This window comes from Camelina sativa, chromosome 20 (genome assembly GCF_000633955.1).
Source record: "Camelina sativa cultivar DH55 chromosome 20, Cs, whole genome shotgun sequence".
NCBI lineage: Eukaryota > Viridiplantae > Streptophyta > Magnoliopsida > Brassicales > Brassicaceae > Camelina > Camelina sativa.
Window position 1 is genome coordinate 26088409 of NC_025704.1, and position 22693 is coordinate 26111101.

General features: G+C 35.0%; 2 protein-coding genes and 1 pseudogene across 5 annotated transcripts; all 3 read left to right on the forward strand.

The window, feature by feature from the left end:
- Nucleotides 10-5978, forward strand: LOC104771715 (ribonuclease 3-like protein 3). Of its 3 annotated transcripts, none has more exons than XM_019242414.1 (9): nt 10-380; nt 469-615; nt 699-1282; nt 1541-2272; nt 2601-3329; nt 3660-4182; nt 4266-4412; nt 4502-4818; nt 5695-5978. In XM_019242414.1, exons 1-9 carry the CDS (start codon nt 60-62, stop codon nt 5870-5872), a joined length of 3678 nt encoding a protein of 1225 aa, XP_019097959.1. In that variant the 5' UTR covers nt 10-59; the 3' UTR covers nt 5873-5978. The 3 variants fall into 3 exon arrangements, with proteins under 3 accessions (XP_019097959.1, XP_019097958.1, XP_019097960.1); XM_019242413.1 differs by lacking the exons at nt 4266-4412; nt 4502-4818 and adding exons at nt 5018-5164; nt 5254-5570 and having other exon boundaries at nt 11-380; XM_019242415.1 differs by lacking the exons at nt 4266-4412; nt 4502-4818 and adding exons at nt 5018-5164; nt 5254-5570 and having other exon boundaries at nt 12-380; nt 472-615.
- On the forward strand, nt 10802-15060 carry LOC104771716 (annotated as a pseudogene).
- Nucleotides 15589-20989, forward strand: LOC104771717 (protein ROOT HAIR DEFECTIVE 3 homolog 2). Of its 2 annotated transcripts, none has more exons than XM_010496293.2 (23): nt 15589-15797; nt 15920-16106; nt 16321-16387; nt 16498-16600; nt 16811-16881; nt 17053-17116; nt 17205-17270; nt 17356-17403; nt 17491-17553; nt 17696-17752; nt 17838-17996; nt 18075-18143; nt 18232-18323; nt 18409-18487; nt 18589-18754; nt 18886-19010; nt 19097-19359; nt 19443-19539; nt 19615-19785; nt 20013-20117; nt 20197-20291; nt 20396-20492; nt 20581-20989. In XM_010496293.2, exons 2-23 carry the CDS (start codon nt 15953-15955, stop codon nt 20869-20871), a joined length of 2502 nt encoding a protein of 833 aa, XP_010494595.1. In that variant the 5' UTR covers nt 15589-15797; nt 15920-15952; the 3' UTR covers nt 20872-20989. The 2 variants fall into 2 exon arrangements, with proteins under 2 accessions (XP_010494595.1, XP_010494594.1); XM_010496292.2 differs by having other exon boundaries at nt 15931-16106.

A 22693-nucleotide genomic window follows, 5' to 3' on the forward strand; every position in this document is an offset into this window, starting at 1 on the left:
GCCCCTCATACATATTTAGTGACCTAATTCTCTTCTTTCTCCGAAGCTTTTCGCCGGAGATGGATGATGCAGTGGAAGCAGTTGAGAAGATCTTGAACTACAGTTTCGTGAACAAGACTCTTCTCAAGGCAGCCTTACCTCAAACGTTCCCTGAAGGTTGTGCTGAAGAATCATGTATTCTACACAACCGGCTTGAGTTTCTCGGCGGCTCCGTTCTCGAGGTCGCCTTCACTAATTACATCTACCACGCTTACCCTAATCTCAAACTCAATGAGTTGCGTGACTTGCGAATTGCAAATGTAAGTAACGAGAAGCTCGCTCGTGCCGCTGTCAAACACAACCTCCACCGATACGCGAAACGTTCTACTACAGGTGAAAAGGTAAACAATCGTCTGAATCATATGTGCGAAGAGACTGTTGAGATATTTGATTGTTCTTTACTAAAAAGTGGTTTAATTTTTTTGAAAGAAGTTTATAGAGGCAGTGAGCAGAGAAGGTGATCGTGTTCTGTATAGTGAGTTGGTGAAAGCACCAAAAGAGTTTGCTAATCTTGTAGAGTCGATAGCTGGAGCTGTTTATATTGATGTGAATTATGATGTACAAAGACTTTGGGAGGTTTGTTTCTGTTGTGTTTGTTCTTCACTAGATTTGTGTTTCTAATTCTATGTTTATTAAAAAAGAGAGGAAAATTTTTGCAGGTCTTCAGGGAACTTTTGGAGCCAATATATAGACCTGATGATTTACGGCTGCAACTTAAACCATCATCTCTTGCGCTTTTTCGTTTGGGTGATGAACACGGCAAGCGAATCGATTTCAAGTATTGGAAAGATGTAGGCAGAGACAAACATGTTGCTTGGGTATATCTTGATGATATATTTATAGCTGCTGCGCGTGCTAAAAATATACATAGTGCGAAGCTGCTTGCTGCTGCGGGAGTGTTACAGAAGCTGTCTGATTGTCTTCCCATTGGCAACATTGTTGATGAGGATAATCCCTTAACCGAGGAAATGACAGAAGAAGAAATAGTTTTTTATGAGGATAGTCCACATGTAGAACCTGAAGATATGAAAGGGATGTCGTTTGAGATTTGCTCCACTGAAAATCTCCAATTACAGACTGAGTTATCTTCTTTTCCTTCCACCTTTGAGAACCCTTTAACCGATGAAATGGAAAAAGAACAAATGGTTATTGATGAGGATAGTCCACATGATGAACCTGACGACGCGAAACGGAAATTGTTTGATATTTGTTCTATTAATAAGTGGCCGAACCCGGTTTTCAGGTATATCTTATTCCTACATTTTTCTTTGATTTGGCAGGAAATTTTATTTTCTAAGTTACTTCTAACTGCTCAACAAGGACCATGAATGCCTCAATAATATGTGCTTAATCTCTTACAATCTTGGGTAGAGAAATCACATAAATGCTCTTAGAATATACTTGAGACTGAGTATGGCTGTTTTTTACTTTATGTGCCTCAATAAGCACTAATGTGCTGTATTAACTTTAAGTGCTTTGTTACTGTGTTTAACTCTTGCAGTGTTGAAGAAGAGAGCGGGCCAAAAAATGAGCAGAAATTTGTTTCTTCAGTTAAGATTGAGATCCCAACTATAGAAGGTTCCTTTCACATGAAGGGAGATGTAAAACCAACTAAAAAGCTAGCAGAAAATTCCTCAGCGAATCACATGATAAAAGCCTTGGAATCTTCTATGATGAGTCTAGTCATAGGTAATCTGCAAATGCCGAAAAGTCTAGATGAGAAGAAGAAGAATCTGCAAATGCAAGAAACTTTAGATGAACACAAGAATCTGCGTTCAAAGAAGAGGAGAACTACTTATGAAATGACACCAAATAAAATGGGTACTGGTGAGGATAGTCTAGGTCTTGAACCTGAAGATGTGAAAGGGCAGTCGATTGAGATTTGCTCCACGGATAAGCTCCAGACACAGACTGGATCATCTTCTTTTCTAACCGCCTCTAAGAACCCCTTAACCGATGAAATGACAGAAGAACAAATAGTTATGGATGAGGATCCACATGTTGAACCTGCGGGTGTGAAAGGGAAGTCGTTTGAGATTTGCTCTACTAAAAAGCTCCAGCCACAGACTGGATCATCTTCGTTGCCTACTGCTGCTGAGAACCCGTCAACCTCTGATATGACAACAAAACAAATGGTTGGTGATAAGGATAGTCTACATGTTGAACCCGAAGATGTGAAAGGGAAGTTGTATGAGATTTGCGCAAAGAATAATTGGCCGAACCCGGTGTTCAGGTATATTTTTTCCAGCGTTTATCTTTGCTTTAGCAGGAATCTTTCTTTTCTAATTACTACTTACTGCTTAATAAGGACCATTATCCAAACTCAAACTAATATCTTTGAGTAGTGTAGAGTCTTATAATCTCAAAGAAGGATAATGTGTTTGGTAATCCGTGGTTAAAATTCTTTCAATCTTGGATAGAGAAATCACATATATGCTCTAAAAAACCAGACTTGTAAGATAAATGTGAGTCTAGCGGTTTTTTACTTTGTGTGCCTCAATAGGCGCAAGTATGCTGTATTAACCTTATAACATTTTTCTACTGTGTTTAACTCTTTCTAGTGTTGAAGAAGAAAGAGGGCCAGAAAATGAGCAGAAATTTGTCTGTTCAGTTAATATTGAGATCCCAACTATAGAAGGTACATTTCACATGAAGGGAGATGTAAAACCAACGAAAAAGCAAGCAGAAAATTCATCAGCGGATCACATGATAAGAGCCTTGGGATCTTCTATGATGAGTCTTGTTATAAGTAATCTGCAAATGCCGAAAAGTTTAGATGAGAAGAAGAATCTGCAAATGCAAGAAAGTTTAGATGAAAACAAGAGTCTGCATTCAAAGAAGAGGAGAACTAATGAAATGACACCAAATAAAATGGTTACTTGTGAGGATAGTCTAGATGTTGAACTTGAAGATGTGAAAGGGAACTCAACTGAGATTTGCTCCACGGAGAAGCTCCAGACACAGACTGGATCCTCTTCTTTTCAAACCACCTCTGAGAACCCCCTAAGCGATGATATGACAGATGAACAAATAGTTATTGATGAGGATGGTCCACATGTTGAACCTGAGGATGTGAAAGGGAATTCGTTTGAGATTTGCTCCACCGAAAAGCTCCAGTTACAGACTGAATCATCTTCTTTGTCTGCTGCATCTGAGAACCCTTTAACCAATGAAATGAAACAAGAACAAATGGTTACTGATAAGGATAGCTCACATGTTCAACCTGACAACGCAAAAGGGAAGTTGTTTGTGATTTGTGACAAGAAAAAGTGGCCGAGGCCGATTTTCAGGTATATCTTATTCTTACATTTTTCTTTGATTAAGCAGGAAATTTTATTTTCTATGTACTACTTACTGCTCAACAAGGACCATGATCCAGAGTCATATTAATATCTTCGAGTAGTCTAGAGTCTTATAATCTCAAAGAAAGAGAGTTCCTTTGCTAATCCATAGTGAAACGTGTACCATCTAGGGTAGAGAAATTACATGTATGCTATAAAAAAAACTATACATCTATAATCAATGTGAGTTTGGCTTTTTGTTTTTACTTGCCTCAATAAGCACGAGTATGCTGTATAAACTTAACAACGTTTTTTGTTACCGTGTTTAACTCTTTTCAGCTTTGAAGTAGAAAGAGGGCCAAAAAATGAGCAGAAAATTGTTTGTTCAGTTCAGATTGAGATCCCAACAATAAAAGGTACCTTTTTCATAAAGGGAGATGCAAAATCAAAGGAAAAGCAAGCAGAAAACTCAGCAGCTTACCACATGACAAGAGCCATAAGTAATCTGCAAATGCCGGAAAAAATTAATAAGAAGAAATCATCATCTCTCTTTTGCTCAAAGATGGATTCTGATTCAGTGGAAGCAGTGGAGAAGATCTTGAATTACATTTTCACGAACAAGAATCTTCTGACTGAAGCGCTATCGCTAACCTCTTCTCAATTCAAACGGCTTATGTTTGTCGGCGAGGCAGCTCTAGAACTCGCCTTCACGAATCACATCTACCTCATGTACCCTAAGTTTGGAGCCAGGGAGATGAGTCTGTTGCGAATCGCAAATACAAGAAACAAAAATTACGCCCGCGTTGCCGTCAAACACAACATTTACCAATTCTTTATAAGCAAACTCAAGTTAGATGAAAAGGTTACTAACCAATTCTTGTGGCTACCAATTCCGTATTATCTTTGCTTGATTGACAACAACACTTTTTTGGTGTCATCTTTTAGATTAAAGTGTTCTCAGAGGTGGAGGGCAAAGAGAATGACCGAGTTCCTCAGTCGGCGAAACCCCCAAAAGTAGTCTCTGACCTTGTAGATTCTGTAGCTGGAGCTGTTTTCATTGATATGAATTTTGATGTTAAAAGACTCTGGGAGGTATGTTGTGTTCTCCACTAGATTTGTGTTTCTAATTCTATGTTATATGATTCTCAACTTTTTAAAATAAAAGGAGCAAAAATTTGCAGATCTTCAGGGGTCTTTTCGAGCCACTATATACATTGGAGAATTTGTGGCTGAGACCTCAACCACTTCGTACCCTTTTTTGTTTGGGTGATAAGGAAAACGGAAACAGGACTACTGAATTTATAGCTCGTGGGAAAAATGAAAAGACTAGAGATGCAGCGAAGATGAGGCCTGCTAAGGAAGCATTACAGAAGTTATCAGAAAGTATGCCCGTTGAAATAGTTATGGAGGAGGATAGACTAGACATTGAAATTGAAGATGCAAAAGACAAGTTGATTGAGATTTGCAACAAGAGAAAGTGGCCGAACCCGGTTTACAGGTATATCTTAGTATGAAAGTTGTGATGTCATCTAATCTATNCAAAAATTACGCCCGCGTTGCCGTCAAACACAACATTTACCAATTCTTCATAAGCAAACTCAAGTTAGATGAAAAGGTTACTCACCATTTCTTGTGGTTACCAACTCCACATTATGTTTGCTTGGTTGACAACAACACTTTTTGGTGTCATCTTTTAGATTAAAGTGTTCTCAGAGGTGGAGGGCAAAGAGAATGGCCCAGTTCCTCAATCGGCGAAACCCCCAAAAGTAGTCTCTGACCTCGTCGATTCTGTAGCTGGAGCTGTTTTCATTGATATGAATTTTGATGTTAAAAGACTCTGGGAGGTACGTTGTGTTCTCCACTAGATTTGTGTTTCTAATTCTATGTTATATGATTCTCAACTTTTTAAAATAAAAGGAGCAAAAATTTGCAGATCTTCAGGGGTCTTTTCGAGCCACTATATACATTGGAGAATTTGTGGCTGAGACCTCAACCACTTCGTACCCTTTTTTGTTTGGGTGATAAGGAAAACGGAAACAGGACTACTGAATTTATAGCTCGTGGGAAAAATGAAAAGACTAGAGATGCAGCGAAGATGAGGCCTGCTAAGGAAGCATTACAGAAGTTATCAGAAAGTATGCCCGTTGAAATAGTTATGGAGGAGGATAGACTAGACATTGAAATTGAAGATGCAAAAGACAAGTTGATTGAGATTTGCAACAAGAGAAAGTGGCCGAACCCGGTTTACAGGTATATCTTAGTATGAAAGCTGTGATGTCATCTAATCTATCGTTTTGCTTTATTGAGGTCGGTTATTTTTGCTGTGTGTGCCCTAATAAGCACGCTGAAACCCTTTTTCTTTTACTGTGTTTAGTGTTGAGAACTATGAAAGACCTGGGGGATTTGTTTGTTCAGCTATGATTGAGACTACAACTGAAGAAGGTACGTTATACGCCAAGGGAGATAGAAGAAGACGGAGAGAGACAGCAGAAAACTCCTCAGCCACACACTTGTTAAGAGCCTTGGAATATTCTCTGAAGGACGATTTGTAATGTTAGATATGTACTTTTGAGCCACCATTAGCTTAGATATGTACTTTTGAGCCTTGTAATCGTCTTATGTGAGAGAAGAAGAGGCTCGGCCTAGTTTCAGCCAACATGTTACATGTTATGTTGTTTTGATTTAATAAGTAGACGTCCAATAAACCAAACCTAGGCTTCAAGTATCTCCCCGGGAGATTTAAAATAAGTAATTACTCATGTTGTTTTGATTCTTTAAACAACTACTTAGTTTAGATGAGAAGAATCAGAATCTTCTAATGCAGGAGGAAAGTTGAGATGAAAACAAGACTCTGCACTCAAAGAAGAGGATAACTGTTTAAGTTTTTTTTGGGGGGTAAATTCTCTCTATTCACAGTTTACAAATGCTTATTACATTTGTTTATATAGTGTGCAATGAGAGAGAGTCTCTAGATTCGAAAAATAGTTCCTCCATTCTCACACTTTTGTCATTCTGTGTCTACTACACATCGTATGCGCTCGATCTGTCTTTTTATATTATTCATACACACGTTGTTAGTTAAAGAATTTGGTCAATTAGTCGAGAGAGACAACCACAGGATAAATGTGGTGCTATGCTATTTTAATAGTAACAAACACATGTATGTGCGTACTATTAAGTCGTCTTGCGCACGGTGAGTTACCAATAAAATAGTATATTACCTACAATAAATAAATAAAACAAATCTAATAGTATTACTTTTATCATAAAAAATTCAAAAGTAATCCAGACCATAATATTTTTTTTTCGTTTGAACGAGCCATAATCTCCTAGAAAGAGCCAAAAGGAAAACATAAAATACCAAATAAATCATTTTTGGTTAAGAAAAAAAACAATCATATTAAGATAGCCGAAATTATAAATTTTAAAAAATTCTATTAAAAATGTGAATTATAACAAAATATCTTATTTTTAATTAAAAATATTCAAAATTATGAAAATGAAAATTATTTTCATAAATTAATATTTCTCGATAAATTAAAACCTCTTAAATTAAAAAAATACCGACTTTATTAATTTATAGAAATTTTACTGTGCGAACTCTGCATATCTCACCGTGCCTTGCATTTGTTCCTCTTCTAGTCTGATAAGTTCCACCGTGACATTGTTTCTGAAATTTTTCACTTCTTCGCTTGCGTCTCTGTTGGAAATCCAACACGTAACTAAAAACACGTTTCAACAAAGAGTAGTACTAGTGGTCCAATTCTAAACGAGAAAAAAGAAGTTAATGACGTGGCCTCTGACATCTATAGAGCTAAACACAACATCAGTCATCATATCCAAGAGATTATTGAATTTAACACCGGCAGTGAGGTAATTGTCTCTGAAATTCAAAGCGAGACCACTTCCAATTGGAGTTGAGCAGCTGGATCGGAACAAATCGTAGGGACAAAGACTGATTAGGAAAGATGAGTTGGTTTGTTCGAGAAATTGCAAAATCGGGATGATGTTGATCACTTTCCCTAATAGTCTTTGGTAACAAAACTACCCTAAAATGTTGACTTTAATAAAAGAGAAGGGAGAAAGAAGAGAATTGTTCCTTAAGTTGCTTATGCAAGCAACATTTCTCAGCAAATATAAAAAGTTGTCAACTTTTAATGGTTATTATTAATAAAAAATAATAAATATATATATATATATATATATATATGATTAAAATATATATATATATATATATTTAAAAGAAACCTTTACCGCGTTGCTGTGCTAGTGATGGTCTTATACTCTTTTGCGAACGACCTTTTGAGAAATCCCACAAAACAAGCTTTGAATCAAGTCCACCAGTTATACTTATACCTACCTGTTAGACGGTTTTAACAACCTGATAGAAGAATTTCACAGATGTGAGGGACTATAACAACGAAGTTAGGATACACTTGTATGACCAGCCCCTAAAGGTTTTGTAAATGCATTCTTAACCAATATCGATGATATGTGTTCAAGCAAACTAATAAACCAAAAATCATCTGCCGAAGCAAACTAATCAAACTATGTAATAGTGAGTGATAGTTTGCTCAGATCAAACTAATCATCTGTTGTGAATACTAGCTAACTCATTTGCTTTTCCTTTTAGTTTGCTTCGGCAGATGACTACGGTCGAGATTAAAGTTGACTTGATTAATTATAGGTATAACTCTCTGTATCTTACCGAGATTCTCCTATCGCCCAAATTCTCTCTCAAGACTAGTCTCCATAGTCTCAGTGGCCCAAATTCTCTCAATTTATTTTGTGTCTGAATGATTCACCATTAAGCAAAAAACTCTTAAAATAAAAGAGACTCTTTACACTTTGGGCATGTTCGTTTGCATGTCGCCAGCGACATTGACTAAAAGTTGTTCGTTTGCTTCTCGCTAATTCAGCGATCATTCGTAGCGATTGTCGCCAACGATCAATGACCGTAATTTTCAGTGATCAGTCGCTGGATCTGGCAACAAGCAAACGAACAACATAACGACATAAATATTTTTAAAAAATTAAAAAAAAATAAAAATTTGAGAAATTAAATATGATCAAATTTAAACTTAATTAGGTTAAAATATAACTACATATAGTTATTAAAATTAAAAATAAATCTAGCTAAATAATATAAAAATTAATTTGAATATATTTAAACAAAATTCTAAATAAATCAATTATCACTAAACTAAGTTTAATAATATTAAACTTAATAAATTAAAAATTCAAATTCAAATTAATTATTTAAAAATATGTAATATGTTTTTTAATTTATCTTGATAGTGTATATGTAATTTAAAATTAAAAATATAAATTACCAAAAGTTAAATTTTATATGTAATTTACATTTGATAGTGTATAATAATACGTTTAAACAAACTTTCAATTTTCAAGAAATATGTTTAGTAAATAAATTTAATTTTTCAACCTACTAAGGCCATGTTCGGTACCTAATGGTTGCGACAACGTTCAAAACAAAAAAGGTAGAAGAAGATAAGAGAGAGAAATTTAGATTTCTTCTCAATTTAATCACAGAAGGGATGTCAAAATGGGTAACTCGACCGACCCAACTTACATGGGTTCGAGACTTTCATGGGCGGGTTCAACCTGATCCAATTATTATAATGGGTTGAATTTATATACCCAAATCCAATGGGTAAATGGGTTATATAGATTACCCATATATAAATAAAATAAAATTAATTAATTATTATTAAATCTATAACATATTATATAAAATATAATTGTAAAACCAACAAAAAAATTCAAGCTTAAAAAAATAATATCTATATATTAAAATAGAAAAAGCATCCTAAAATCCTAAAGCCAAAAATCCATAAAACCAAAATAAAAAGCCATTTTTGATTTAAAATAAAATTTGTTCTTAATATTAAAAAAAAAACACTTTAAATTTCTTTAGATGATCCAGTCCGATTCTTTAACCTTCATAGTCTTCATTTTACATATTAATATACATATATATATATATATATATATATATTATATATTATTTTTGTTTTTTTCATTAACCCATAGATAACCCATAACCCTAATGGGTTTACCCCTAATAAACCCACAAACCCATCAAAACCCATTTATTTATAGATAAACAGAGTAAACCCATGAGTTTCTATCTATTTTTACCCCTAATAAACCCACAAACCCATCAAAACCCATTTATTTATAGATAAACAGAGTAAACCCATGATTTTCTATCTATTTTGACATCCCTAAATTGCAGCGACTAGTTTTTGTTATGGGACAAGGCAATTTATCAGTCGCTATAAATAATAGTGGCAGCTTTTCCGGAACTAGTGATTGTTTTATTTCAGATCAACTTGACTTTTGCCTTTATTGACGCTTTTTTTCCATCACTGTCGCAGCAATTAGGTACCGAATAGGGCCTAAGGGTAACTCCAACCGAGATGGCAAAACACTAATTATACTGTTTATTTACTCCAACCGAACTGCAAAAGAAACGCCATCTTCATTTTTAGTGTTTTGTGAATAGTGTTACACCATATATATTATTTTATTTGTGTTTTTGATTTAAAATATATCTAAATTATTGTTTATCTATTAAAAACCAGATATATCATCAATATTTTTAAAACTGTCTTATTACATTTAATAATATAAACTAGTAACTATAATTAATATAATAAAAAACTAATAATTGCGATAAAATTTCAAAATATTTATCAAATTTAATAAGATTAAAAGTTTATACTAAACTTCAATAATATAGTGAAAACATAATATTACAAAATTAAAACTAAAAAAACATAAAAACTAGATGCAATAAGATACATAATATAATTTTAAACAACAATCTAATTTCCAGGAAAATTATTTCCACTAAGATAATCATAGTACTGACTAAAATTTGGTTGCTCTTCACCTTGAAATTGTTGTCCTTGAACTAGATCTTCTTGGTTTTGGGATGCTCGATATTGGAATCCAAAATACTGGCTTTAAAAACCTTCTCCGTGTTCTTCGTTTTGGTTTGTTGCTGCTCTTCTTCTCATAAGTATGATACATGTTATGTTGTTTTGATTTAATAAGTAGACATCCAATAAACCAAACCTAGGCTTCAAGTATCTCCCCGGGAGGCATCCAATAAGACTAATATTACGCTCCGAGTAATCAGAATAACGTGTTGATTACACAATAAGCCTAATATTTCTTACAAGAAACTGAAACTTCCAAAGTGAAACATGCGATTGCGACGATATTTCAAAAATAATAAACATTATAGGGTTTTAATTACCAAAGACTAAAATTAAGGGTTTAAATTAATGTTTTCAATAAAAGTCATGGGTTTAAAATTACAAAAAATAAAGTTAAGAGTTTAAATTAATGTTTTCAATAAAAGTCAGAGGTTTAAAATATTAATCACAAAAAAAAATTAAGGGTTTATTAAACTCGTGTTTCCGCAGATTAAATTAAAAGACTGCTTCCTTGACTTGTGTCGGACCTACTAAAATCAGCTTTTTTCGCCGGAGATGATGGATTCATCAGTGGAAGCTTTGGAGAAGATCTTGAACGACAGTTTCGTGAACAAGACTCTTCTCAAGGAAGCCTTAACTCAAACATCTCCTTTATTCAATCGGCTTGAGTTCCTCGGCGACTCTGTTCTTGAAGTCGCCTTCACTAATTACATTCACCACACTTACCCTAATCTCAAACTCAAGGAGTTGCGTGACTTGCAAACTGCTAATGTAAGTAACGAGAAGTTCGCTCGTGTCGCCGTCAACCACAACCTCTACCAATCCCTTTTACGCCACAATCCTTCTCTTTCTACAAAGGTCATCTTTTTTTTCTTTTTTTTTTTAATTATCGTTTTGTTAGAACAGAGTGTTACTATCTTGAGTTATCGAATGGAACATGTTCTTACTAATAGTAAAGTTTTAATTTTGATGCATGTATCTTAGATTAAAGAGTTCTCAGAGGCAGTAAGCAAAGAATGTGATCCTGTTCCGTATGGTGGATTAGTGAAAGCACCAAAAATTCTTGCTGACATTGTAGAGTCCATAGCTGGAGCTGTGTTCATTGATGTGAATTTTGATGTACAAAGACTCTGGGAGGTCTGTTTCTGTTCTGTTTGTTGTTCACTAGATTTGTGTTTCTAAGTATATGTTATATGATTAATAAAGAGAAGAGAGGAGATTTTTTTGCAGATCTTCAGGGGACTGTTCGAGCCAATTTATACAATGGATGACTTAAGGCAGCAACCTAAACCACCGTTTCTTACGCTCTTTCGTTTGGCTGATAAATACGGCAAGCGAATCGACTTCAGGTATTCGAAAGATGACAACAGCAAGAAAAAAGTTGCTGAGGTATATCTTGATGATGTATTTATAGCTTCTGGCTGTGCTAAACGTATAGATACCGCGAAGCTGCTTGCTGTTGAGGGAGCGGTGCAGAAGTTGTCAGAATTTATTATGCCCATTGAAAAGATTATTGGTGAGGTTAGTCCACTTGTTGAGCCTGAAGATGCTAAAGGGAAGTCTTTTGAGATTTGCTCCACTGCCTGTGAGAGCCCTTTAGCTGACGAAATGACACAAGAAGAAATGGTTATTGATGAGGATAGTCCACTTGTTGAACCTGAAGATTCGAAAGGGAAGTTGTTTCAGATTTGCTCTAGTAGAAAGCTCCAGATACAGACTGGATCATCTTCGTTGCCTACTGCCTCTGCCAATATGTTAACCTATGAATTTACAACAAAACAAATGGTTGTTGATAAGGATAGTTTAAATGTTGTTGGAGATTTGCAACAAGAATATGTGGCTGAAGCCGGTTTATAGGTATATCTTATTCCTACTTTTTTCTTTGCTTTAGTAGGACTTTTGTTTTACTAAGTACTACACACTACTTAACAAGCAAACTAATATCTTTGTGTAGTCTAGAGTCTAATGCATTTGCTAATCCGTGGTTAAACTCCAATCTAGGGTAGAGAAGTCACTAAAAACTGTACTTGTAAGATCAATGTGAGATGGCTGTTTTTTACTTTTTGTGCTTCAATAAGTACTACTCACTACTTAATAAGGACAGTGATCTGAAGTCAAACCAATTTCTTTGAGTAATCAAGAGTCTTGTAATCTCCTTGATGGATAATGTGTTAGCTAATCCGTGGTTAAACTTCAATATTTGGTAGAATGTCACAAATATGCTCTAAAAAACTGTACTTGTAAGATTAATGTGAGATGGCTGTTTTTTACTTTTTGTGTTTCAATAAGCATGAATATGTCATATTAACTTAACACTTTTGTTACTGTGTTTAACTCTTTCCAGTGTTGAAGAACAGAAAGGGCCCAAAAATGAACCGAGATTTGTTTGTTCAGTTAAGATTGATATCCCAACTATAGAAGCTACATTTCACATGAAGGGAGATTTAAAATCAAAGAAAAAGCAAGCAGAAAACTCCTCAGCGTACCACATGATAAGAGCCTTGGAATCTTCTCTAATGAGTCTTGTCATAAGTAATCTGCATATGTCGAAAAGTTTAGATAAGCAGAATCCATCTCTCGTCAGCTCAGATTTGGATTCTGATTCAGCGGGAGAACTGGAGAAGATCTTGAATTACAGTTTCACGAACAAGAATCTTCTGAAAGAACTGCAGACACACAATAATTCACCTTCATTCCAGCGGCTTATCTCCGTCGGTGAGCCAGCTCTTTCTCTCGCCTTTGTGAAGCACATATACCTCACGTACCCTAAGCTCGAACCAAAGGATTTGTCTCTGTTGCGAGATGCGAATACATGTAACGACAGATACGCTCGTGTCGCTGTTAAAAAAGGCATCAGCCAATTTGTTATAAAGCCAGAAAGAATGGTAAACTAAAATTCCATTTCTTGTGAATTTGAGAACATCTCGCTTCTTATGATATACTCATCATTTTGTGTCATCTCTTAGATTATGGAGTTCATAGAGATGATGGGCAAAGAAGATGATCCTGATCCAGATCCTTACAGAACTGTGAAAGCTCCAAAAATTCTTGCTAATCTTGTACATGCTGTAGCTGGAGCTGTTTATATTGATGTGAAATATAATGTACAACGACTCTGGGAGGTTTGTTGTGTTTCTTTCACTAGACTTGTGTTTTTAATTCTATGTTATATGATTCTCAAATCTCAATATTGAAAGGAAATTTTGCAGGTCTTCAGGGGTCTTTTCGAGCCAATATATACACTTGATGATTTACGGCTGCAACCTAAACCACCATTTCTTACACTTTCTCGTTTGGCTGATAAACACGGCAAGCAAATCGACTTTAGGTATTCGAAAGATGTTTACAGCAGAAAAAATATCGCAGAGGTATACTTTGATGATATGTTTATAGCTTCTGGGTGTGCTAAACGTATAGATGCTGCAAAGCTGCTTGCTGCTGAGAAAGCGTTGCAGAAGCTGTCAGAATGTACGTAAAAAAATTGTTGATGAGGTTAGGCCACATGTGGAACCAGAAGATGTGAAAGGAAAGTCGTTTGATAACCATCTAACCGATGAAACGACGCAAGAACAAGTGGTTATTAACGAGAATAGTCCTCATGTTGAACCTGAAGATGTGAAAGGGAAGTCGTTTGATATTTGCTCAACTGAAAAGCTCCAATTACAGGTTGAATCATCGCCTTTGATAACTATTTAACCGATGAAGTGACACAAGAACAAATGGTTATTAACGAGGATCGTCCTCACGTTGAACATGATGATGTGAAAGGGAAGTCGTTTGAGATTTGCTCCAGTGAAAAGCTCCAATTACAGGCTGAATCAACTTCTTTGCCCATCGTCTTTGATAACCATTTAACCGATGAAGTGACACAAGAACAAATGGTTATTGATGAGAATACTCCACATGTTGAACATGAAGAAGCGAAAGGGAAGTTGTTTGAGATTTGCTCTACTGAAAAGCTCCAGACACAGACTGGATTATCTTTGTTGCCTACTGCTGCTGAGAACCCGTCAACCTCTGAAATGACACCAAAACAAATGGTTGTTGATAAGGATAGTATGCATGTTGAACCCGAAGATGTGAAAGGGAAGTTGTTTGATATTTGCGCAAAGAATAAGTGGCCAAACCCGAATTTCAGGTAAACTGTTTCCCAATATTTTCCTTTGCTTTAGCAGGAATCTTTCTTTTCTAATTACTAGGTAGTGCTTAATAAGGACCGATCATGATCCAAACTCAAAATAATATCTTTGAGTAGTCTTATAATCTCAAAGAAGGACAATATTTCGTGGTTGACACAAGTGGACCGTATTAACATTTTTTAACTGTGTGTAACTCTTTGCAGTGTTGAAGAAGAAAGAGGGACAAACAATGAGGAGAAATTTGTTTGTTCAGTTAAGATTGAGATCCCAACTATAGAAGGTACATTTCACATGAAGGGAGATGCAAAATCAAAGAAAAAGGAGGCAGAAAATTCATCAGCGGATCACATGATAAGAGCCTTGGAATCTTCTGTAATGAGTCTTGTCATAAGTAATCTGAAAATGCCGAAAAGTTTAGATGAGAAGAAGAAGAATCTGCTAATCCAGGAAAGTTTAGATGAAAACAAGAATCTGCATTCAAAGAAGAGGAGAACTGTTTAAGTTTTTTTTTTTTGTTTGGGGTAAATTCTCTTTATTCACAGTTTACAAATGCTCATTGCATCTGTTAATGTTTATATAGTGTGCAATGAGAGAAAAGTCTCTAGATTCCAAAAATAGTTCCTCCCTTCTCTCACACTTTTGTCATTCCGTGTCTACTTCATATCGTATGCACTCGATCTGTCTTTTCTTGTGCAAATCCATGTCTATTTCTTTAGCCTGAATCACATCTGCCTGTGATCACTTCAAGTGCTTTCATGTCTGACACGCGATTTTTTTCTCTACCGGTCGGTCGAGCAAGAGAAGGCATCATCTCTCGGTCGAGCAAAAGAATTTGGTCAATTAGTCGAGACGAGACGACGACTACAAGATAAATGTGGTGCTATTTTTAATAGTAACAAAAACATGTACATGTGCGTACTATTAAAAAATCGTCTAGCACACGGTGACTTACCAATAAAATACTGTATTTTATTGGTAACTAAATACTAGTATATTACCCACAATAAAATAGTTTAAATAGCCAAAAAAAAAATAAAATAATTTAAATTAAAAAAAAAATTTAAATAAGTTATCCATAATCTCTTTTTTTTTTTTTTTCAGTTTAATCCACAATATCCTAGAAAGAGCCAAAAAGAACCAAATAAATCATTTTTTTTTTTTGGTTATGAAACAAAGCAAAAAGAGACACAAACTCGAGAAACAAGCTTCGTATATTAATTTTTCTCGCTGCTGTTTAGGCGGTTCTCTATCTCTCTTCTCTTCGCTTCTTCTTCTTCTTCTTCCTTGTCAATCTCTAATTCTCAATCTTCGGCTGCTACAGTGAAGTTCATACAACACAGAACGATCGAATTTAATAATTGACCTAAGAATCGGTAAGGAAAAAGAAAAAAAAAAAATCCCTAAAGTAGTTTCCTTACTTGCTGATTGCATGTGTAGAGAAAAGGCTTCGCAACATCATTCGAAAAGTTTTGGATTTTTGTAATGACGTTTTTAGGGTTTTGGTAGATCCGTCGAAGTTGGGAAAACTATGGGGGAAAACGATGATGGTTGCTCGACTCAGCTAATCGATGGGGATGGTGAATTTAACGTCAAGGGTTTGGATAATTTCGTGAAGAAGACGAAGCTTTCTGATTGTGGTCTTTCTTATGCTGTTGTTGCAATCATGGGTCCTCAGAGTAGTGGTCAGTTTGCCTTTGTTCTTCTTTCTTTGCATTGATCTTCTTATTAGTAATCAAAGTTACAGTTTTTTTTTTGGGGGATAATAATGGAATCTGGGTATATGAATCTCTCAACGTGGCTTAGATTATACTTTTTTTATTCACTTCAGCTTGAGACATTTGAAGCGTCTTTGATTTGTTGAGATATTCAAATGTTTATTGTTTTATGCCATTTCAGGGAAGAGTACACTTTTGAATCATCTTTTTAAAACCAATTTTAGGGAAATGGATGCTTTTGCTGGAAGGTTAGCAAAAATTTGTCAATTGTTTTTTTATCTGTTTGTGGCAATGCTATTTTTAGAGTTGAATTTTGTTTGACTTTGGTGAATTGTTTTCATTTTTCTTTTCTTTGCAGGAGTCAAACTACCAAAGGTATTTGGATGGCTAGGTGTCTGGGTATTGAGCCTTTCACACTTGCCATGGATTTGGAGGGTACCGATGGGAGAGAAAGAGGCGAGGTAAGATGACTGAAGGACATGGTTAGCAATATATACTGCTATACATTTAGTTGTAACCAAAGAATATGGTTTTTGGGGGCTACCTATCTAAGAATTTTTCAGTAATTTCGAAATTTTATGGATACTTATATATCTTGCGGATACTTATACAATATACTTTGTACTTTTACGTTTCATATGTGTATCTAACATGGTTCCTGGAATTTCCAGGATGACACTACATTTGAGAAACAAAGTGCCCTGTTCGCTCTAGCTGTTGCCGACATTGTACTGATAAACATGTGAGTACTGATGTATTTAAAACGTGGGGCAGAAAGTTAAATATACATTGTTAGACGTTGATAGATATATTCTCATTTACCCCTCGATCATGGTTGAATCTTAGGTATTAAAAGGTTGGGGTCGTAGATATACTGTTTATTAGATTATTAACAAAATAATGAACTCCATAGGTGGTGCCATGACATTGGAAGGGAACAGGCTTCAAACAAACCATTACTGAAGACTGTTTTCCAGGTATCACTATCATTATGTGATTGCTTGCATATGGAACGTTCATGTTCAACTAATAGATTCGATAACTTGGTCATTATTGGATATGTAGGTCATGATGCGATTGTTTAGCCCTCGGAAAACAACTCTTCTTTTTGTCATACGTGATAAAACAAGGGTACGGTTTTTGCAATTGAATATGATTCATTGATTCTTGATGGTGAACCTATATTTCTTAGATTGACATATGATTTTCTCCTTAGACTCCGCTAGAGAAGCTTGAACCTCTTTTAAGGGAAGATATTCAGAAGGTAACATGCAGTGTCTCTCTCTCAAACTCTTTCTTTTAAAGGTTTTCTTCTCTCTGAAGTTTGGGTACTGTTTATGCTTTGTTGCAGATATGGGATTTAGTTCGCAAGCCTGAAGCCCACAAGAATACACCACTTAGTGAATTCTTCAATGTAAGGATGTCATATTCCCACATAGATGATGCTTCGTATGGTGAATTTCAGTCTGATTACCGCTGTATTGTTGCTAAATTGTTCATGAATATGCCTGACTATCTTTTCCTTATTTGAGAATTTGCACGATATATGCTTGTAGGTAAAGGTTGTTGCATTATCCAGCTATGAAGAGAAAGAAGAAAAGTTCAAGGAAGAGGTATTCTTCTGATATGTAAAATAATCTCTTTTGAAGCATCAAAGCAAACTCTAACGCCGATTCATGCAAACTTCTAAATATGTAGGTTGCTGAGTTGAGGCAGAGATTTTTCAATTCCATTTCACCTGGGGGACTTGCTGGTGATAGACGTGGTGTCGTTCCTGCTTCAGGATTTTCTTTCAGCTCCCAGCAGATTTGGAAAGTTATAAAAGAGAATAGAGACTTGGACCTTCCTGCTCACAAGGTCTTCTATCCATCAAAATCTATATGGTTAAGCCACGTTTTAATATCTTGTGAAGTAATGTTTTTTTGTTTTACGAAGGTGATGGTTGCCACTGTTCGGTGTGAAGAGATAGCTAATGAGAAGCTGCGCGACTTCGCAACCGATGAGGTTTGCTTCCGTGGCCTCCTTACCTACTTCAACTTTTTCTTACTGATTTAAATGTTTTGTGAAACATAATGGGGTAAAATTTATTTAGAGCTGGTTGGAGTTGCAAGAAGCCGTAGAAGGTGGCTTAGTTCCTGGTTTTGGCAAAAAACTTAGCTCTATCCTTAAAAAATACTTCTCAGAGTAAGCTCTTCCTTTTGGTTCCTGAAGTATATAATTCCCGAGCCGAGTAAATTTGCCTAATCTTGTTTTGCTTACCCCTTATTAGATACGACGCAGAGGCAATATACTTCGAGGAAGGAGTACGTAAAGAAAAGCGTATACAGCTAAAACTGAAAGCTTTGGATGTAAGGCTTCTTCCGTCTTTGGGTTTGCATTAAATAGTATTGACTCTGGACCTGGTTATGATTATTGTATCTTTATTTTCAACTTTTTTCTAAATTTCCAGTTCGTGTACTCTGCTTATGCTACCATGTTGGGCCATCTACGGTCCAATGCACTGGAATCCTTTAAGATCCGTTTAGAACAGTCTCTAAATCAAGGAGAAGGATTCGCAAAAGCTGTGCGGGACTCTCAACAGTCTTGTCTGCTTGTTTTTGACAAAGGATGTGAAGGTGAGAGTTCCTATTTCAGTTTGAGCTTAAAATGTAGTGCTTCCTTGTGAGAAACAAAATGTTTTGGCCAGAAAAGACAATAGCATTTACATGAGAACACCTCCTCTTATTAATTGTGTTCATCTCTTCAGATGCTGCGGTTGAACAAGCAACTTGGGATGCATCAAAAATCAAAGAGAAACTTTGTCGTGACATCGATTCTCACACTTCTTCTGCTCAGGATGCTAAACTGTCTGAATTAATTGCCAACTATGAGGTTCGGCTTTGGTTTTCTCTTCATTTAATTTCTTAGATTTATAGGGTTCTTATTAAAATATGTTTTTACTTATTGGTGGTTAACAGAAACGGCTATCTCAAGCACTTAGTGAACCCGTCGAGTCTTTGTTCGAAGCTGGCGGAAAGGATACATGGCCTTCCATAAGGAAGCTTCTCAAACGCGAGACTGAAACAGCTGTTACAGATTTTCTGGATGTGGTTACTGGTTTTGAGCTAAATCACGCTAGAATTGATACTATGGTTCAAAATCTAAGGGACTATTCTCAGAGCTTAGTGGAGAAAAAGGCAAGAGAAGAAGCGGCTAAAATTCTAATCCGAATGAAAGATAGGTAAGAAAAATATTAGAGTACACTCCTATTAATATCCTCTTTTTCAATTTTCTTTGCTTGATATTATTCCACACACATTTCAGATTCTCAACAGTCTTCAGTCATGACAAAGACTCAATGCCACGGGTCTGGACTGGAAAAGAGGATATTAGAGCAATCACAAAAGATGCTCGTGCAGAGGTAACTTCTCAATACTAATGGCGGATGGGGCTAAGTGATGTCATGAAACTCTCTTCATCTGTTGCTATCCTGCAGGCTTTAAGTCTTTTATCTGTGATGGCTGCAATACGTTTGGATGAAAGATCAGACGATATTGAGAGTACTCTTTTCTCTTCTCTCATGGATGGAACTGTTTCTGTTGCATCTTCTCACAACAGAAGCGTAGGAACTTCAACGGATCCACTTGCATCTAGCTCTTGGGAAGAGGTAAGCAGTCTAAGCAAGTGGTTTCTAGTATAATCTGGTTGAAAAATGTGACAATTATTAAGACATCATACTAAATAGAATACCAAATTAACATAATTGGTCCACTTTTCCATAAATTCTTTTTCTGTTCCACCAAAATTAGGACATATTTGGCATGTGTGGCTCATGGGATGCCACTTCCAGTTGTTGTCAAATGAATTACCAATGTTATAATTTTGTGTGTGCAGGTTCCTCCAAAAAATATACTACTGACGCCAGTACAGTGTAAGTCACTGTGGAAACAGTTTAAATCTGAGACAGAGTATACTGTAACGCAAGCTATTTCGGCACAGGTGATTTTGCAAATCTACCTCAGAATTTGTGGCATAAACAGAATTTAGGCAATGATATGTTTTCATCTTTATTCTTTAGGAGGCTCACAAGCGAAATAACAACTGGCTTCCTCCAGCTTGGGCGATTGTGTTAATGATTGTCCTTGGTTTCAATGAATTCATGATGCTTTTGAAGTAATATCAATTTCCTTACATTCCTGTACTATTCTCATTCAAGATTCTCCCTAAGTGTTTTAGCTATTTAAGATTCATTGGCATGTTTCATCTTATTGGAACAGGAATCCTTTGTATCTCTTGGGTTTCTTTGTGGCGTTTTTACTCTCCAAAGCCTTATGGGTGCAGCTTGACATTCCGGGGGAATTTCAACACGGCGCAGTAAGCTATTTGCTAAGCTTCCATTGTTCCTAACACAATAAGTTTAGGAGATATTATCTTAACACAATGTTTCCTGCATCTGTGCTAGCTTGCTGGAGTACTCTCTATCACGTCAAAGTTTCTTCCAACTGTTATGAATCTCCTAAGAAAGCTCGCGGAAGAAGCGCAAGGAAAAACAACTCAGGAAGCACCAGAATACTCAGCTTCCCAAAGCTACCGTCAGCAATCTCCATCACATTCCATCTCAAGCACAATATCTGAATCCGTGGCATCAAACGTATCAGCATCTGCTGGTGATGATGCAGAATACTCAAGCCCGGCACAGCTTCGGCGACGAAACACCAACGATGTACAAGAATCTGAGATCTCTCAAATGTAAACTAACTAGAAGTGACAATGTTCTTCATAAAAATCGTACGATAGTTATATATACGCAGATAGTGTCTTTGAGTTGAAATAATATTATCATACTGAATAAAATGTTCTGGTTGATGCTAGACTTCAAAAACTATAGATCTCTGAAAATTAAAGGGACATTAGTTTTGAGTAAAGGTTTGTTGGTTTGGGATAAATATGGATTTGTAACTTGGTTGGTAGTGTCTGGTTTCCACGCAAGTTTTCCCCGTCAATTGGGTAAAAGAAATATGTTTTTTATGGAAAGAATAAAAAATTGTTTATAAAATCACTTAAGTCTAATTTTAATATATATATATATATATATATATATTTTTTTTTCAATTTTAAACTATATTAATCTTACTATATTAATTTTACTATATTAATTGAAAAGTACAAATATGAAACTAACCTTAAAATGTATAAAAAATTACATTCAATTGCCATTAAAAAAACTTAATTAAGATTAATTAATTAATTAAATATAATTAATTAATTAAAAAACAAAAATCGGAAACACATCAAATAAAATAAATTGTAAAAAAATAAAAAATAAAAATCTATTAGAATTCAAACTAATTCGTACTTAAAAAATCAAAAATTAACAGCTAAAATTTTAAAAATCTAATCGAATAAAATCTATATAACAGTTTCGTTTAACGGCTTAGATTTTAAAAATTAATAAATAATATATATATATATATATATAGTATCTTATCATTTTCTTCTTTAATTTTCCCTATTTTAATTTTATTTGTTTGAATTACTCGGTTTCAAATACAGAGAGAGGAAGAAAAATAAATAATAGACTTTAATCATTACATGCAAATGTTTTATTGACAGGTTTTCAATAAACATTTTTAAAATACAAAAATTATAATATAAGCAAACCAAATTTTTTAATTATAAACCATTATAAATAATATAATAATAATAGAAATTATTACAAACTTTCATCAAAAAAAAGTTCGGCCCGCGGTTTTCCGCGCGTTAGTACCTAGTTTATAAAATTATTTTCACATACATGGTTATAAACGTTTATATACTGTTAAGCCTTTTAAGCGAAAAAAGAAAAAAAAACGTTTATATATTGTTTGTTTTGAATTACTGAAAAAGAAAATCTATTTTTTTACAATTTAATATTCTTATTTTTTTTAATAGATAGTTTTCTATAATTTTTATTCTATAATATCATATTTATAATGTTATGTTATAACATTGAAACCACCTAAAATTGTCTACACCCTTCTAGTTGTTAGGCGTTGGGTTACCACATAGCATTTCTTAAACATTAACAAATATGGTTGAAAAGTTCGTTTTAAAATTTATTTACAACTAAAAATGGAAAAATGGAATTTACAAAACATTTCTTCAAAAAAAACTGTCAAAAGTTCACAACATTAAAACGGAAGTAACAAAACGTTATATAAAACCAGAAACAATAATAATCTGATTCGTAATTCTTTTTCCTTTGTTTGCTCTAAGTTTCTAACCCGATAGTTCGAGTTCAAACTGACGCATATGAAACTGGACTGTTGATGTATGAAATCAACGGTATAAATAATACGAGTATTTGTGGGAATAAATCGGAACTGGTCCTTTATTTAACGTAAGAATCTTACAGAAGGGTTCTCAGAAAAATGACAGTTACAGAGATAAAATGCTAATACGAAAATAAAAGCCTTTTCTCTCCCTAATTGCCCAGAATTTTTCGGATCCCCTGACATGACAATGACGTCAGGTATTTATAGTGGGACCTTGACCTAGGGTTTCTTCTGTCTCCTGGCAAAATGACGATTTTGCCC

Coding starts and splice junctions, on each gene's coding strand:
- LOC104771717 (XM_010496293.2), top strand. CDS start 15,953: ATGGGGGAAAACGATGATGGTTGCTCGACTCAGCTAATCGATGGGGAT. Junction 16,882..17,052: donor GACATTGTACTGATAAACAT/GTGAGTACTGAT, acceptor TGAACTCCATAG/GTGGTGCCATGACATTGGAA. Junction 17,554..17,695: donor CACTTAGTGAATTCTTCAAT/GTAAGGATGTCA, acceptor ATATGCTTGTAG/GTAAAGGTTGTTGCATTATC.
- LOC104771715 (XM_019242414.1), top strand. CDS start 60: ATGGATGATGCAGTGGAAGCAGTTGAGAAGATCTTGAACTACAGTTTC. Junction 1,283..1,540: donor TGGCCGAACCCGGTTTTCAG/GTATATCTTATT, acceptor TAACTCTTGCAG/TGTTGAAGAAGAGAGCGGGC. Junction 4,413..4,501: donor ATGTTAAAAGACTCTGGGAG/GTATGTTGTGTT, acceptor AAAAATTTGCAG/ATCTTCAGGGGTCTTTTCGA.